Raw genomic sequence first — 18690 nt, forward strand, 5'->3', positions numbered from 1 at the left:
CATTAGAGGAGGAGGGGTGATATTCATGATAAGATGTTCGTCTTTAATGTGTATCAAATTCATGCAGAACCTTACATCAGAATGGGGTAATTATGGCTTTTATAAATTGCCTTCCCTTTTTAATGATATTGCAAACATATTATCGTTAGGAAGTCCTGAAAATTCTACACAATCCGCTTTAATGTTTTTGCTCATCACAGAAAAGTGTTTGGGGATGATTCAATACCCCATTCCCCACCTCAAAAAGTGGGAGGACCCCCAATACCCCCATGATTGCTTATTCCACGAGGCCATTTGAACTCTCTTCCCCGCCTAGAAGGCCCTGGGTTGGATTCTATACACCCTGCCACCAGAGTTATGAGTACAATCATGTTCATCTTTGTGGATGACAAAGATAAAAGGTACTTGTACAGATGCAGTCCCCTACCAAGGTTGGGTCGTCTGGCTGAAAAATAAGAGATGGCATGAACTGAACTGTTTTCCACTGAGCAATCCTTTGCGGCCTATCCGCCCTGAGCGGAAGCACTCCCTCACCGGTTGAACAGAGCCATGTTGGTGGAGAGTATCGATGTGACTGCCGCAACGCTTGAAGTTCATAGTCGTTCGTGAACCAGTGATGTGAAGTTACCACAGGGTATTTACCATAGGAACCCGCGTTGCTGGGAACATTGCACCCTCTCTTGGTCCAGCTCGGGGCCCATACGTGTCCAGACGTGAGTAAAAATAAGGAGATCTCCTACCGTGAGTCAGTGGACTCGTCCTGATTACTGTGGATTGAATAGAGTTCAAAGCCCCACAACAATGCATCGATGAGAATAGCTCAACCACCTTGGAGTAAACATGCACGCCGCCGACTGTTCTTGTGTCTGAACATATAGCGTCGAGGATCAGCACCGTCACATGTAGAAAAAAAATCAACTTCTTATCACAAGGCGAGTATAATGAAAACCAATCCCTCACAGATTCCGATACTGGAAGGTAAACAGAACAGTTGGAGGAACAATGGCAACAATATAACCATGGGTATGCAAATTATTTTTGCCCATTGAAAACAATACAAAAAAATGAGGTTTAAAATGAGGACCGCTCTCCCAAAGGGCGCCCTCACTTCAATCTTTCGTACAACATCTGTCATCCATCTGTTATCGTGGGCCTTTTTCTGATGTATTTTGATTGATTATGTACTAGCATTGAGGGCAAGTATACCTCTCATTACTCTCATGGCCTATTTTGCTTTGTACGATGATGGAGTACCAGGTATACTGGTCTTACAGTATTCTCAGTGAAGCGTGTTTTCTTCCAGCGTTAGCGGAACCTCCCAGAATAGGCCTACACAATAGGCCTATATGGTATTTTAAGAGATAAACATAATCACCGCGGTGGATGACAAATACAGTAAAAAGATAATCGATGACTCGCGGTGTCGTGTTGCTGGTAGCGACGTTTCGGCTGCTAGTGCTGCTAGCCTTCATCAGGCAACTGAAGTCTGGATGCTGCAGGGTCTGCTATATACCGCCGGACCGCGTCTTCCACATCCGCCTGAATAGACACAACATCAACAGAGACAGCGGCATCGACATCCCCGGTTTCTGGCTCCCCACCATCCGCCAACACAACCACCGGAGCGCAACGGAGCCATACCGAGGACACGCCCCTTCACGCCCATGAAGTGGAGCGTACGACGCCCGCTGAGGTCACCTGTACTGCGTCCGCAATACACGGCGGGGGACACGCGGAGGACGCGGTCCGGCGGTATATAGCAGACCCTGCAGCATCCAGACTTCAGTTGCCTGATGAAGGCTAGCAGCACTAGCAGCCGAAACGTCGCTACCAGCAACACGACACCGCGAGTCATCCATTATCTTTTTACTGTATATGGTATTTTGTTAGATTGGTCTATTAATATTCAGAGTGCCTTGCTATTACAGGTAAGGGCATCACAAAGAAATTTTTGTTTACGCAATACACGTCCAAAAATTCGTGCGCTATTATTTTGTGGTTTTTACCAATCTAATATTTCTTCGATTTTGTTTCTAGAATTTTAGAGTAATTTTTTCGTGAAAGGGTCGACACATGCTCTAAATGTCGCAAAAACTAAGACAACCCATAATTCCAACAAGTTGTGTTTGAGACGTTGATAAAAATAAACGAAGGTAACCTATTGGTAGGTCCCTTCGAAGTGGTCTGAAAAATTTAACAACGTTACCCTTCTACCGAGGCCACTCCCATTAATGTTAATAATTCAACAATTATTCTCGCGCGAATACCCCTAGAGAGGCTACAATAAGCGGCTATATAGGGTCACTTGGTACGTACTGAATTTTTTTCGCACAAACCGAGTGACTGTAAAATGAAGGATGACGGGCATATTAATCATGCTGGCAAAATCATGCAGGCAGTAACAGGGTGCGCGAATAATATACATTTCAATCATGCGTACATGTATTTTTCAAACTCACCCGACGCGGTTTGCTGCATTGAGTCTTTCCCTGAATTTACGGATACTCGAGCAGCAACGCTATCAAGAAAAATTTACCAAACAGGTTACGCGTAGGCCTACGGAAGTTCCTTGTATCTTTTATTACGAACTAAAAGGTTCGACAGAAAGGAATCGGCGAATAGGCCTAAGTGAATTGACTTGTAGAAAGTGGAGTGCGGTGGGCGAGGATACGTTGGAGCAGTTCAACTTTGAAATATATAGTTCACAGCAGGCCTGAAGCAGCAAAACGGTTATGTTATTGCTCCCATGCTGCGTGAGTTTACATGTTGACATCCTAATTTCCTAAACCAGCGTCGGTGATTTGATTGTGTTCTTATCGTAGGAAATATTCAGCTGACTTCCACGGACTATTGCGGGAGTTGTCACTTAGCTCGTTCACTTGTTGCCGGTGTAATCGGTGAAGGAAAGCGAGACAACTTGATAGGGAAATCATGGTCTGCACCGCGGCCGGCCTTCTGTGTGCCGTGTGTGTTCTCGTCGCACCAGGGGCTACTCGGGTCAACAGTCTACAATCGTCGTGGGGCTACCGTGGGTTCAAAGTCCAGTGCCAAACGGGCATCCGCTCCAGTGGCGACGCCTTGAGGATCTTCCCCAAGGCGGCATCCAGGAGCCAGTGTCTGCAGAGGTGCTTCGCCCACCGTCAATGCGAATCCGTCAGCTACTCGCCCGAGAGTGGCCAGTGTTATCTCAGTAGCTCCACCAAGGAGATATCCGGGACATCCGAGGACCAGGGTTTCATGTACTGCGGCCCCGAGGCAGATGAACCGTGGGACGTAAGTTGTCCCTTCCTATTTTGAGAAAGATGGAAACAGTTTCATTCACACACAGAAAAGGGACTACCTAATATTGAATGTTATCTAACAAGTTTTTCCGACCGACCAGTATGTCTTCTCTTGTCCGTATGAAATGGAAGGCTCGGGTTGACGTCTTCTGTGTATAAGATTTACTGTCATCGTTCCAAACACGTCCGATATTTTACCATAACCCCAAAGTTGCACATGAAAATCATACTGAAATTGGAGGATTGAGGACTGTTGAGTTAATAATCCAAGATGCGATGTCATGATTGAAAGACCTGTGAAGAAATCTTCTCACTTTAACCACCTTAAAACAGCTGTTTCAGTCCCAAATAATAATTTGTTTCCCATTCCGGCTGGCGTTAATATTCACTGTTAAGTTTGATAGCACCAATAACCTGGCAAAAGAAACACACAAATAGATTTGACGATTGCGAGATGTAAAAGAGCCGTCTAGAAACTGCATTTTTAAATTTGTTATTGCGTAATGCATCGATCGGCGTTATGGCCTCAATGCACTTTCAGATCAGTTACCTTTCCATTTGCCAGTCCTACAACGAGGGTCATAATAGTACCTACACGACTGAACTGTTCGTTGGCGTCGCCAGTAGGGGGGAGGGGTGTGTGGAAGCAAGGCATTCATCAACAAAAAATTGACAAAATTAGCAATAGTGCAAGAGGGTCTATTCTGAGGTACAGGTGTTTTCAAACAAATTGGTGATTTTTATTTCTTTGGTTCATGTTTTTTTTTAATTTCTTTTCTCCCCTTTTATTTACCCCCCTCCACTTTTCGAGAGAGAGGGTGAGCGTCCACCCCCCCTGAGGCCCATTGGCAACAGATGAAATTGTTCTCTGGAGTGGAGATATTCTAGTAAATAAAACAACGTTAAATTTCTCGTATAAAAAGTCGTTCAAACCATCCCGGACGCCACGAACTGACACCAGTGGAGTCAGTTTGTTAAAACTGCGTTATCGACAACTTCGGTTACACGAAACAAAGTGACAACAGATAGCGCGCGCACCTTGAAACTGACGCGAAATACACTAGTTTTGTTTTCACGAACCATAGAGCTATAAAGTTTTTATTGGTAGCTCTATGTCACAAACTGACACTTGGTGCGGCGATACAGCGCGAAGAAAATGCTTAGAAAAGTTTGACATGACTTTGATCCATCCGTATACAACTAATTGAATTAATTCAATTAGGGCCTACAAGTGTTTTTAACTGGATGGTGACATTAAGAGCGTATGGTGTTCCAAAGACGACAAGTCACTTCAGCGTCGCCGTCGCCCATCACATTTTTCTCATTTACTTGTGCACAAAGTGGGATCATGAGGGCGCTCCATATTGTGAGATCCTCATCTTATCCGAGCTTCATGGTCCATGGTATATACCGTAAATGTGCGGGCCGGGCATTTTTTTAGTGTACAGTCTGCGAATCCATCTTTTACTGATCACATTCATTTTCTGCAAAAACGACTCGACTGGTGTCCTTTATAAAATAAAACATTTAGGGCTAGGCCTATGTTTTTCATCTTGAAAAGTTATCATACAATGTCTTTGTGTTTTGGAAACTTATTCTACTGGGCTTGTGTATGTGTTGATGATCAAGTACAATGACATTTCTTTCGAAAAATTATGATTTTTTTCCGACGGGCTCCTATCCATAACCCAAAGGATGCTGATTTATAAAGAATTCATTGCTCCTGGCGCAAATAGCTACGTAATTAGCTTGAAGTACAGTTGACCCTGTCCCAACAAGAATATTTAACCGTGTTTTATCACCGCGTCAGTGGCTTGTGAAGAATTTTGGGGGGGGGGGATAATGCATAATTTTTTCCAGGGGGCATAGGCTGAAATTGCTTTACAATTGTTTCTCAGGTAATTCCCCCCCCCCGTTACAATATGCACTGCTTATAATAGACCGCATTTGCGGCGTCCCCAATTTCAGTCCGTTTTCCCCGACGTAGCGTATTTATTTGAAAACGTTAAATTCAAAGAACCAGACTATATTTTACGATTTCATCCCGACCCCCAAAATCACCTGGTACCATCCCATTACGGGTTTCAAATTTATACTGTACGTTCAGGAATACGACTGAAAATGGGGACGCCGCGAATACGGTCTATTCAAACCCCACACATTTGCGGTATTTACCATGGAGGAATCAAAAGATGGAGAAGAGCTCAAAATACGGGGCGCCCTCACAAGCCCACTTGTCTGCAACGGCGACGCGACGTGTCGTGTTGTCTTTGGAACACCATACCGGTATCAGTTAGTGAAAACGAAAATGCACGGAGTGCGCGCTAGAAGTGCCGCACTGCCCCGGGTGCGATTTTTTTCCGTAAGTGGGCGAATCAAAAACACGAATTATTCATTAGGCGTACTCCTCAATCAACTGAACTCCAATGACATAAATGACCCAGAATACACGTATATGTACATTATGTACTGCCTGTGCACAGTGTACAATACGTGTACGTACCGTGACCGCGATCCGATCACTTGGAGTTTTATTCCGTGAATGCTTCATATTATGCTGAGAATAAAATATAATTCAGTATGCACAAGAACTTTATTGGTTACATTTTTGGATAGTTACAAAATGTGTACTGTCCCTTGAAGTCCCTAGCTTTTGTTAATTTTGGTAAACTTGAAGTTGTATATTTTTTCATTTTTTATCTAAAAACAAGTCCAAGGCAACTCAATTATCCTAGAAACTCAGTGTCCTCACCATTTTCACACGCCAGGAATTGAAATTGAGTGTAATTTTCACTGTGAAAACATGAAATTGAATCAGTTAATAAAATTTTAAAATATAAAAATAAATAAAAATAAATTTAAATTTTTTTTTAAAATAATAAAAATTAAAGATTTTTACCCCCCAAAAAGATTCTGTAGCTACGTGTACATCCCAGTACAATTGCATCATTAATTACAGCTTTTCTCTTTGTAAACTCTGTCAATTACATGTACAATACATGCAAGTATGATGATGGGCACATGTACATGTACAATACATGTACATGTAGGTAAGATGGGCGAGCATATATTCAGACACCTGTTTGTTCGTGTCCGTTACTGTAGCATAGCTGTAGCACTAAATCCCGCCCAGATCTTTACTTGCTGCCACTGCAGCCAGACCTGCAGATCCGTATGATGTTCCATATGTGCCATCTGGTCGCATTTTTCGACGGGCGTCGCATTTTTTGACGGGCGTTGCATTTTTTTTTTAACTGGGGCCGCATTTTTCGACCTGCGTCGCATTTTTTCAACGGGCGTCGCATTTTTCGACCAGCGTCGCATTTTTCAGCTGGCGTCGCATTTTTTAACCGGCGTCGCATTTTTCATTACTTCATCGGAAAGACCTATGGAGGCCAGGATCTCGTCCATCACCGGTACCGCCAGCTTATTATGAAACACTCGAAAACTAGACTAATAAAGAATGAAGTTATCTGTTGTGAAGATTCTCACACGTACGGCAATATTTCTCACAGAACAAAGAAAATTAGACAGAAACGCATGTACATGTACGTGTAACCCCAGGGTCAATCAAGAAGCAGCAGCTACGACGAAACAGCCTTTTCAAACAGTGACACTTTTCAAACCCAAATCCACATGCAGTCCTTAAGACCATGGGAAGTCATTTCGTTGAGTAATAAACACCAGCCCCCCCCACAGGATCCCTTAAATTCATTCACTGATGCTGTCCATGTAGGTAGAAGACCCCGTGATGGCTTCTGCAGAATGATGATATTGTATCAGACGTTCCTTGCCTTAGCTAGCCTTGCTGTATCAGCTGTTCTTATGACTGATTTCGATTTGCAGTCTTGTCAAACCATCACTTTGGTCGTGGAGGAATCCTCCATGAGTTCTTATTTCTCCATGCTTTCCTGGACAGCCTCTACAGGGGTTTGTTTGTTTGTTGTCTTGTTTTGGTGTTTGTTGGGTTGTTGGGGTGTTTGTTTGTTTGTTTGTTTGTTTGTTTGTTTGTTTGTTTCACTCGGATCTGGATCACGATCGGTGATCCCTTGTTTGTTCACTGACACCGCAGAACCTGCGTAATGGATAGAGCGAATCAGCTTTGGGATCACTGATCCAGATCCGGATCCGTGGGCCTGTTTGTTTAACACAGATCTGGATCGCGATCAGTGATCTGTCGTTGGTTTACGGACACCAAAACCCGCCTAATGGATGTTGCGAACCAGTGTTAGGATCACTGATCGAGATCCAGATCCGTGTTAAACAAACACACCCCGTGTAAAACAAACTGACCCGTTGTCTCAGTCCCTTTAACATTGCTTTATTGTTCAATTTTTGGACATCTTGTCCATATTTGACATGGCCGAAGTACTTCATTTTTTTTTATTGATTCGCTGATACGTCTCATTTAGGTTCAGTGGTTCTCTGAAGTGCGTATTAAGAATCTTGTCTAATCGGCTTATTCCCATTAGGCCACGAAGGCAAGACAACTCAAAAACATGGAGCCTGTCGACACCAACTTTCTTGACTGTCCGTGACTCAGCACCATACAGGAGTATCGACAGAATCAAACTTTGGTATGGCTGCATCTTGGAGTGGTTGCTGATGACTTTGGATGTCCAAATGTTGGTCAGCTTTTTAAAAGCTACCCCCGCTTTCCTAACTCTTGTTTTGATGTCATTTGTGCTCGTTTGAGTATCTTATGGGATCCCTATGTGTATGCAAAATTGCTCTCCTGCGCTAATTTGTTGTTGATTTTCATGTTGATATGGTACTTTCGTTTGTGAGTTGAACGTCCATTTTTCTGATGACGATTTTGAGGCACAAATCAACTCTTGATTTGTATACTTTGTCTACCATTGATTAGAGTACCTGTTGGGTTTCTGCTGTTAGGACGATGCTGTCTCACCGTGGGGACTCATAGGTTGTCTATTCGTGTTTCTTGTATGGTGACTCTTATTTCGGTATCATCGACAATCATGAGCATAACTAACTCCAGAAGAATGTTGAAGAGTTGTGGAGAGTTGAAGAGATTACACATCCCTATTTGATGCCAACAGTTGTCTTGAAATACTTTGTAAGCTCTCCGTTTACTCTGACCGCACTCTGGGATTGCTCGTACAGCGCCTGCACCAGTGTTTCCAGTTTGCTTGCATATTCAAGGAATTCATTGCCTTCCACAGGCCCCTCTGCCAAAAATAATGGAGGCTCTCGCCTCTTTCGAAATATATGTATATCTCGGGTATCTGCCTTAAAATAAAAACTGATCAGTGGGAGCCTCCCTGGACTGAATCCCTTTCGAGATTCTGATAGAATTTCTTGAGTTCTTTTGACAATTATTCTTCGTAGAATAATGGAAATTGTTTTTCCAGCATGGGAAAGCAGTCAGCCTCTGGCTTCATGTTTTTCGTACACTGGGATTATTATCGCTTAACTCTTCGGGGAACAATTCGGTTCCTCATATTTGATTGCAGAAATGGTGATATGTGTCTGTTTCTGCATGCTTCACCTACTGCTTTAATTTCTTCTGATCTGATGGAATCTATATCGGTCGCCTTTTCTTCACCGAGTTTCTCAATGGCTCTTTCTATTTGGACCGTCAGTATTATTGGCTCTGGGTCGTTTGGAAAATCGGGCAGTTTGTGCCACTGCTTGTAGTTAGGAGATCTTGATCATTTATAGTTCGTTGTAATTTTCTTTCCATCTTTCCTTTATGTCTGAATGATCTGTGTGTATTTCCCTGAACCATCTTTCCTTTATGTCTGAATGATCTGTGTGTATTTCCCTGAACCATCTTTCCTTTATGTCTGAATGATCTGTGTGTATTTCCCTCAACCATCTTTCCTTTATGTCTGAATGATCTGTGTGTATTTCCCTCAACCATCTTTCCTTTATGTCTGAATGATCTGTGTGTATTTCCCTCAACCATCTTTCCATTATGTCTGAATGATCTGTGTGTATTTCCCTGAACCATTGGTCTCTACTGATTGCATTCTAGTTGTTGACTTTGTGATCTTTTTGACTGGTGTAAAGACTCTTTTTGACTTGCTTTGCTGCAAAGGTCTTTTAGCCTTTGTCTTTTCAACCCTTGGTCTTAATTTTAGTCTCTCCGTTCATAAAGTGGTATCTCAGCTTGAGGGTTGGGTCATTTATTTTGGCTTGCTTGATGTTACTGCGTTCCCTGCTGAGTTTAACGACTTCTTGTGAAATCCATGCCAACTATGACATACACCACCAAAATGAAATAAAATATACTTTTCCAAAATTATACATGTATATTGTCACGTAAGCTGTGTTAAAGATTTAAAGTTTCGTAAGATGGAGGGGGATTTGTTGAGCGTGACGTTGAGAAGTGTATAGCATTTCAAATGAGAATACCAATGTTTCCATCCATACGGCAGCACATCTTTTTTTTCCAGACTATATAGCTACCATAAAAGGAATTTTCCCTGTTGTATGGCTTTTAGACGAAATTTTTGATTTCAGCAATTAAACATACGTTGTAAGGGACAGGACAGTGATTTGTACTGATATCAAAGTAGAAAAACCACCTCCAGGTAAGAAATGCATTTTGCACGAAACCATCTTGGTTTTCCAGAAATGGACGTTGCCATATCGCGGCTTCCAGATATAAACTAGGGATCTTGATTTTAGTGACAAAACCTACAATCTTAGGGTCAAGGCATTTAGGGTTATAATTTGTGAACTTAAATGTGGTTACAGTGCAACGAAAACAAACTTCATCATTTATGAAATCCTCAGGGAATGAATGAACCAAATGCATCTCTATCTTATGAAGTAAATTAAGTCCTCTTGCGAAAAGGGTGAGGGGAGGTATTCCCGGTTGTTTTAAAAGCACGAACTTTGTGTGTGTGCATGCCATAAATTATGTAGCCAAACCATCATAAAATAAGAAATTGTCTGGGCAAGAACCTTATAGGATTCTCGTCATTTTTTTTCCTTAGAGAACTGCGATAACGGTGGAACTTCCGACAACAACGGTGAAGCCGACCACACTGGGTGAGTTTGATGATTTTAGGGCGTTGCTGAGTATTTTTGTATTCGGTGGAACGATCTTGGAGTACTTTACGGTTCCTTGGCCATGAGGTTTTTTGAGGTACTGGAATCCGGTCCCTTGGTGTCTGTAACCGGCAGCCACTCAGTCAACTTGTGCCTTCAGAAGTGATTTTGTCTTCGGTTCTGTTGCATTTAGTGGTTAATGAATAAATAATGCCCCTCTAAAGTTTCCACGGGGTCGAGTTGAACAATTAGTCTGTCTAATAATTAGAATGGCGTATAGATGGATAAACAGTACCAACTCCACAATCTTTAAAATTCTTGGGTTATCACGACATTGTGACCAAACGTGCAAGCTGACGTTGGTTTTACACTAACAGAGCCCAACGAATGTGAGAGCAGCCCTTGCCAGAATGGGGGCGTGTGTAACGACGGTCTGGGCAAGTTCACTTGCGACTGCGCCCCTGGATACGAGGGAGTCACATGCAACGTTGGTAAGTTTATAGGCTGCATCCGCATCTGTTGTCCAGAGCTAGGTCTAGGTCTTCACTCCATTGGAAATGGGTGGAGACGCGTAGACAATAGACCTAGCCGTAGCTCTAGAAAGCCCGTTACCGCCACCACCTTTGTCTAAACACCGAGGTAGGAAAACAGACTGCTCTGGGAAACCCGATTCGAAAAATGAGAAGGGCTAATCTGAGCACAGCCCAGAATATCTCGCAGCGGAGTAATGGTCCGAGACCGGCAAGTGCACGCATTGCTGTGAGGGTCAACTCATTTATTGTTACCATGAGATACGCATCCTTGAGAATCGCTGGCGACAAGAACGACCAGTAAGCCTAGCAGCGAGATCAGAGCAACCAGTGTCAGGCATCCTGCATTTTCGCGTTTGATACGAGGTCCGTTTCTTTTATAGTGTCTGTGGCGCAATATTCACTCCCCATTTGCTGTCGAACGTTTAAACTTTCAAGGAATTATTGGTGGCAAAGTAGGCCTATGCTCAATAAGCTCAGTAAGATTCACTACACTGTGAATGAAGCTATCACAATCTCCACAGTTATACCTTTACCACAGATTGAAAGCCTACTGATACAGTGCTGAAATAACCCATTCCGTACATTATTTCGTACCACATTATCTTACCATGTACTCTTTGCTCCGGACAATGTAATCTATGGGCGCCCTCTCCCGTTTCTGATCACCAATATGTTCCTGTGGTCTACTTCCCAGATACCAACGAGTGCAGCAGTGGGCCCTGTCAGAACGGTGGTAGCTGCGTAGACGCCGTGAACCGGTACTCCTGCACCTGCTCAGCTGGCTTCGATGGAGTCAACTGTCAGATCAGTGAGTTCAATGATTCTTTTTTACCTTCTCCAAAACCTTTTCATCTAGACACAAATGATCTGGTTTATGATTTTAAACCTTTCTCTGTCCACATCTACTTTGTTTACGTAGGGACAGATATAGCCCTGTGTACTGCCTCATTCATCTTCATGGACTACAGTGGGAGAGGGTTTTTATTTTCTGGCACTTTGACTTAAAATAAGATGCGGTCCTTAGCTACACGGTATCAAACCCACACAAACCTATATTTTATGTCTTGTTACACATCACCACTGTTTCTGACTAGCGCCCCCCGAACTCAGATCTGATTGGCAAACTCGAAGATTGCTTGCGTGGTAAGTTTAAATTTCTCCATTGGCCCTAATTACTCTCTGGAAGCAGAGTATTGAGCCACAATTCGGTAAATTTCTGAGTCAAGTAAGTGATGATAAAATGAGAACATAATTACTGTACGCATTCCAGAATTACAGAACACACTAGAGTAGTTTTAACAGGTAACCCTTTTTCCTGATTTGGCTTAGAATTTTCTCTTACCATCACGATTTCCGGTTTGTCGTTTTTTTTTCCTTCAGACGTCGACGAATGCAGCAGCAATCCGTGCCAGAATGGTGGCACATGCGCAGACGGCATCAACAAGTTCACTTGCTCTTGTGAGGCCGGCTATGCTGGGACGCTCTGCGACAGAAGTGAGTGGATCTGTCGCATAAATAACGATTTATTTTCCCTTCCAACGCCATCGAAAAGGTTTTTTTTTTATTTAGTGAGTTTCATGTACTTCAGTAACAAAAAACGCCAATTAATCAGTAGGTATACGTTTTAGCAATAATATAGATTTTTTTCTCACAAATTCTTCCATCAAGAGTTCAGTACATAACAGCTTTATAAGATATCACATGCGGATATTTCAAAAAGAACAGCTCCAGTTAAAGTATCAAATTCACAGCATCGTAGTAGTATCATAAAATAACAAGGTTGAGCCGCACAGCTGTGTGATTACAACATTTCTGTTTCATTTTATATAGGCACCGATGAATGTGCGAGCAACCCTTGCGTGAATGGCGTTTGCAATGACCTTGTCAACAGTTTTAGCTGTGCCTGTTCTGCCGGCTATGAAGGCACACTCTGCGATACCAGTGAGCATCAACTTAAGAGTTCTTCCAGTTAAATTACAATCTTTGTCTCCCGACCGCCACACCGAGTTCCATTGTACAATATACACCCGTCTGCAGTACTTATTTCGTTTTTCTCAAATACCTTAAAGGGGTGGCTTAAAATCAACAGAGGCGCGTCTTCAATACTGCATTTCGGTGTGTTGGTTCACTTGACCGAGTAATCCAAAGTTACCTGTGTAATCTGTAGAGTGATGCCAGTCTATTTTATAAACAAATCCTTTACTAAATGTATTTGAAACATTGGCTTTTGAAGGTAATTAATGCTATGGAAAACAAACAACAACTGCTCGTTCATAAGATGCAGTTTTGCCATTTATGAGTTGTTGAGAGTCATTGAAGATTTCTGCATGAAGTTAAAAAATGTACATGCTGCTTGATATTTATCAAGCTTAAACATGTGACAGGTTTACAATTTCTACGTCTTTGTTGGCAGGTTTAATTTAAGCAACGCCTTAGCATTGTTCAGCCGGAGACCTGTTACACTATATCAATGCATAATTTTCAGAGAGAATAAGGAACAATCTGTCTTTACTCTTTGTCATACACATGACAGACATTAATGAGTGTGCCAGCAGCCCTTGCCAACATGGTGTCTGTAATGATGGAGTCAACAGCTTCACATGTACATGTTCCGCAGGATATGAAGGAACTTTGTGCAACACAGGTAGGTTTTCACTGCATAAGTGATATCCCGCGATTGTTTGCAAGCTACAGAAAAAAAGGTTAAAAGCTTAGAACTTTGCCAAACTGATCCTGTTTCGTCAGGAAGCGAATTAAACTGTCAGGCCGGTTGAGAACCAGTTTACAATGTGACGTCAAGGCAAATTTCCGTGTTGCAACATCCGAAAAGTTGAGCACATTCCAACTTGGGCGTACTTCGCCACACATGCTTCGCGGGGTCAATTTTCAGGCTTGTATTCTGTTACCTACCTATGACAGAGACCGATGAGTGTGCCAGCAGCCCTTGCCAACATGGCAACTGCAATGAGCAAGTCAACGGCTTCACCTGCACATGCTCGGCAGGATACGAGGGAACCTTGTGTAACACAAGTAGGTTTGCACTGCTTAGGTGGTATTCCTGAATGAGTGACGATGTAGACAGAAATAATCATTGCAAACTGTTAAATCTTGGACTCGGTGTTGTCTATTAATCACATTCACACTTGGCGCGTAAGCTCTGTGAACGCGAATAGACGCACAAGCGGCGTAGCCTAGGAGCCTTACGAGAAATTGCTGCCCACCACTCAAACATACAGAATTCTATTGAGAGAAGTACATCTTTACGCCCCGCAATTCCCTTACTCCCCTGTGGTGAGAACCAGTTAGATTTTCATGCTACTAATTCCCAAGCTTCTCGTTATTCGAGATATCAACGAGTGCAGCAGTTCTCCCTGCGTGTACGGGACCTGCAATGATCTCGTCAACTCCTTCACGTGCTCATGCGTCAGTGGTGCTCGCGGCACTCTCTGTAACATCGGTGAGTACGCTTCTGTGATACCTTCTGATTTATGCCTTCGTGGTCTTTCATCTACCTTGAGCAGAAGCATCCATTCATCGGTTGAAAAGAGTCATGTTTGGGGGAAATGTTTATTTGGTTGGCAGAGCATGCATTACATAGTGGTTCGTGAACCAGCGATGTTCAGCCCCTACCAAAGGAGCTTACGTTGCTGGAAAATTGCGAGCTCTCTTGGTCCCGCTCAGGGCTTATACACAACGCAAACACCAGGAGTATATTCGATCAAAGACACGGGTTATTTCTCCAATTATAGCAACGACAACTTCGACAATAATGCTAGCTTTACCAACAACTGATCGAGTCTGATCGAGATCTGATCGAGCAATTACTTTGTGCAGTCCGTTTCTGTGACTATCCCGATAGGGACCATACTCAAGGGATTGAAAGCAAAGTTCAGATTGTTCGGGGACTTGCGGAGACATACATGTAGCAGGTTGACAGTTGGGCTATGCAAAAGGACTTATGAATATGTTCCATAACGGTATATGAAAAGTGCTTGGGTGCGTTTCGGTTGCAAGCATTTTGCAACGACGCTGGACGGTATCAAGATGTTCGATCGCTGCTTAATGTTCATTCAGTATTTCTCCACCGAAAATACTCCTTTCCATAAATTTTTAAGAGTTACCATCGTAAGGGATGCATCTTTCAAGACCTTATCAACCTTTTAACGATCGCTGCTTAATGTTCATTCAGTATTTCTCCACCGAAAATACTCCTTTCCATAAATTTTTAAGAGTTACCATCGTAAGGGATGCATCTTTCAAGACCTTATCAACCTTTTAACACGATCAGCCATAGGTTGATCTGACACGAAGAAGGAAAAGACGTACAGAATACCACAAAATGCAAATGATGTTGATGGTACTGCTCTTAGTAATACAGATCTCCATTACCTTGTATTGATGGAATTAAATTGAGCCAGACATGTTTCTGATTTGATTTCTGTAGAGCCAATCCGTTTGGCTAATGGTCCGTCGGCAAATGAGGGGAGAGTGGAGGTGTGGTACAATGGAGCATGGGGCACCGTTTGTGATGATTTATGGGACATGACCGACGCCAATGTGGCCTGCCGTCAATTGGGCTACCCCTATGCCACCAACACCTATAACTCGGCTGCTCACGGCGCCGGCACGGGATCCATCCACCTGGACGACACTAATTGCGCCGGCACAGAAATAAGTCTGGGTAGCTGCCCGCACGCTGGCTGGGGCTCGCACAATTGCGGGCACGGTGAAGATGCCAGTCTGAGATGCTTTCAGAGTATGTATTCAGGGGCAGGTCCAAGGAGTGGTGGGGGGGCGCACGCCCCCTTTTTCACACCCGAAATAAAACAAATAAATGAAAAAGAGGAAAAAGAAGGAGATGAAAAAAGGGGCCATGCTGCCTGAAATCGCACCACAGAGCGCCTAGACTCCAGTTCAATCCTAGAATCCCTTAATCGGGCCCCGGACCTCACGCCGTAAGGGCTTTGTGCTACGCGCTCGTGGGCATTTTACCATTGCTGCCTTTAGTTCACGCCCCCACCCGGGAAAATCATGGATCCGCCCCTGGTATTAGTTCTAAACCAATTAAAGTGTCAGCTTCTCTCTGGTCGTCACACTGTGTTTTCATTACCCTTTATAGTCGATCATAAAACAAAAATAATTACACACTGCCCATGCATGGTGAATTTCAACAGGGCACCCAGAATCTTACCCAAAGTGCCGTGTGAAGTTGTGTGCAGATTTTTAAATTAAGGGATTACCTTTGATTGGACAGCAGTTTTTAGATAGCAAATTGACATTATCACTAAGGAAAATACCATCCACGAACAGTTTCCCTGTATTCGTTTTAGGTGGTAGCATTCGCCTCGTGAATGGTCCACTGCCAAACGAGGGACGGGTGGAAGTGTACTACAGCGGCGCCTGGGGAACAGTCTGCGATGACGGCTGGGACATCAACGACGGCCAGGTAGCCTGCCGGCAACTCGGCTACCCGTCCGCCGCCCGAGTCTGGTCTTCTGCAACCCATGGGCAAGGGACGGGGGCGACCCACCTGGATGACCTGGCATGCTCTGGCAGTGAGGCTAGCCTTGGAGCATGCAGCCATAGCGGATGGGGTAACGAAAATTGTGGGCACCACGAAGATGCGAGCGTCAAGTGCAACCTGACGTAAGAAGGACTCAATTTCAGGAAATCAAGTGGAAATATCATCACATTTTCACTTTTCATTACATATTACATGAGTCCACAATCACCACCTTTATGTTACAAGCATGGAGCAAGAACCTATGGAAGGTTAACAGTGATATGATATACTCTGGTAACTTCCTCCGTGAGTTACGTAGTTTTGTTGATAAAAACTTAAAACTTGTCTATGAGCAAAAACTTAAGCGAAACCTTATATGCATTGTTGCGTATCTGGGATGTTATACCATATATGCGAGTTAAAATCTACTAATGATAACGTCTGTCAGATGTTTAAAATTGGCTGCCAATACAAAAGGAAAAGAGCCTATGGCCATTTCGAGGCAAGGAAGATGAGATCACTGGTGATTCACATTACAGTGCGTCACCAAGAAATCACGGAAAGGCCTTTTTCGCAGTGCGTTGTGGGAAACGGTCGCCAATTCAGCGCTCGGAAGAATTGAATTAATCCTGATTATTTTCTTGGTATAAGATTGTTAAGTGCATTTCGAGGAGGAGCAATTTTTAAATTAATCTTTTCTTCTGTCTATCGCATGGATTTTCTCCATCTATGACCCCCCCCCAAGTTGTCTCCCATCACAAGACCAAATACAAATCGCGACAAGACCGCCGTGCTTCTGTCTACCGTAAACTTGCAAACTAGCCTTCCCGTGGCAACCCCTTGGGGCGCATTGTATTGTGGATTGCCTTATCCAGCTACGGGTTACATTTCTGCAAACTTTGGCCGCCCATAAAAATGTTGGTCAATTTTTTGAAACATAAGAAAGGTCTATTGTTTTTGTCAAGTTCACGCTAACAATAATTTGTGACCGTCATGTTTGCTGCCCCAAAGCGACTCAAAGGGTTCCCAGTAGCTTTAGAAGATTATTAGATAAAACAATGCTGTTTAGAGAATACAGGACTTAAATGTGGGATTTAATGTGCTGTCACAAATAACCAAAGAACTTTAACCGCAACTTGTATCATTTTCAATTAAAGCCAGACGTTCGGACTGCACCACTAGTCCCCGTCTAGTACAAAGATGTTTACATAGGAAGTGGAGTTGACTTCAGTTAATTGAACATAGAAGGTTATAAATATAAAGACAAGAGGCAATGCAAGCGATTAAGAGGAAGAAGCAAACCAACGTGTAATAATCTGGTTTCACATGCCTTATGAAAGGTTTGTATTTTTGTTGTATCTGTAGCTTCTCTCTTTATTATCAATTTATCTGTTGTAAAGAAACTGGTTTGCAAATGTATTTTTGGAGAGTTTGAATGTTTCTTATGTACATTGAAAGGGACATATTTGAATTGTTAGATTTAGTAATACTTACTTGAGTATATTTTAGTGATTTCTGTTTATTAGAGTTTGAAGTACTTAATTTTCGATTGTAGTATCATGATACGTAAAGGATCAGTGCAACGAATTTTTCGAAGATTCATATTTTGTGAACTTCTTCAATGGATGAAAACTTTGAATTTGGAAACTTGCGCGTACTCTGGGTGTATCGTTTCCGAATTGGAGTGCATTGTTAAAAATGGTTTTTAAATAGTCGTCGGCAATATCGTTTCCCAAAAATGCAAATGGCGTCCAACTGCCATCCGCACCTCTTATGAAAACAAGGTGAAGTAAATAGGCCTAATGGACTCAAGATAGCTTAGGAAACGGCTTGGCCGTTATTATCGCGGTAAACCTTCGTGATGAATCCCCGTCACTGCGGAAAGGCAACGTGGCTGATGGTGACAATGAACTTGTTACCGTCACGGTATGAAAAACAAACAAAAGATGTTTATCATTTTATGAAACGTTGATTGAAGACTCTTACCCAGAGCTGCCAGTTTCGGAACCAAGGATACTTTACTACACAATACACAGCGTATTTGCATCCTTCAATCATACAACGATTACAGATTTGTTTCTGAATTGGAGCTTTTTAAAAAAGCTGTTTAATTATTAATTAAAGTGCGTTTACATCAACTGCAGTCAACTGCATTAAGTAATGTCTAACTCAACTGCAAAGTGATCGAAATATTTGGATGTTTCCAACGGTAACTTTGGTGACTAAAGGTAACATCAAAGTTTTGTGGATTTAAGTTGCTGAGGTTAAAGGATTTAGTTCAAGTCTAACTCCTTATGAGTAAGCCATGATAGTCATCTGGCGCGTGTTATTGAGGCCTATTCTTCATCCCAAC

The 18690-nt window shown here is 42.8% G+C and overlaps 1 protein-coding gene across 3 annotated transcripts; it reads left to right on the plus strand.

Annotated features, from left to right (window-relative positions):
• The first annotated feature begins 1337 nt into the window (after positions 1–1337).
• Positions 1338–17092, plus strand: LOC110986829 (uncharacterized). 3 transcript variants are annotated; one of them, XM_022249084.2, is made up of 12 exons: positions 1338–1928; positions 2823–3273; positions 10247–10301; positions 10679–10792; positions 11529–11642; positions 12215–12328; positions 12665–12775; positions 13368–13478; positions 13754–13864; positions 14181–14291; positions 15279–15590; positions 16165–17092. In XM_022249084.2, the coding sequence occupies exons 2-12, from the start codon at positions 2932–2934 to the stop codon at positions 16482–16484; spliced, it is 1815 nt and encodes a 604-aa protein (XP_022104776.2). In that variant the 5' UTR covers positions 1338–1928; positions 2823–2931; the 3' UTR covers positions 16485–17092. The 3 variants fall into 3 exon arrangements, with proteins under 3 accessions (XP_022104776.2, XP_022104750.2, XP_022104784.2); XM_022249058.2 differs by lacking the exon at positions 1338–1928 and having other exon boundaries at positions 2347–3273; XM_022249092.2 differs by lacking the exons at positions 1338–1928; positions 12665–12775 and having other exon boundaries at positions 2347–3273.
• The last annotated feature ends 1598 nt before the right edge of the window (positions 17093–18690 follow it).

Source organism: Acanthaster planci, linkage group LG03 (assembly GCF_054643075.1).
Source record: "Acanthaster planci isolate LZ-2023a linkage group LG03, COTS_SCS, whole genome shotgun sequence".
Lineage (NCBI taxonomy): Eukaryota > Metazoa > Echinodermata > Asteroidea > Valvatida > Acanthasteridae > Acanthaster > Acanthaster planci.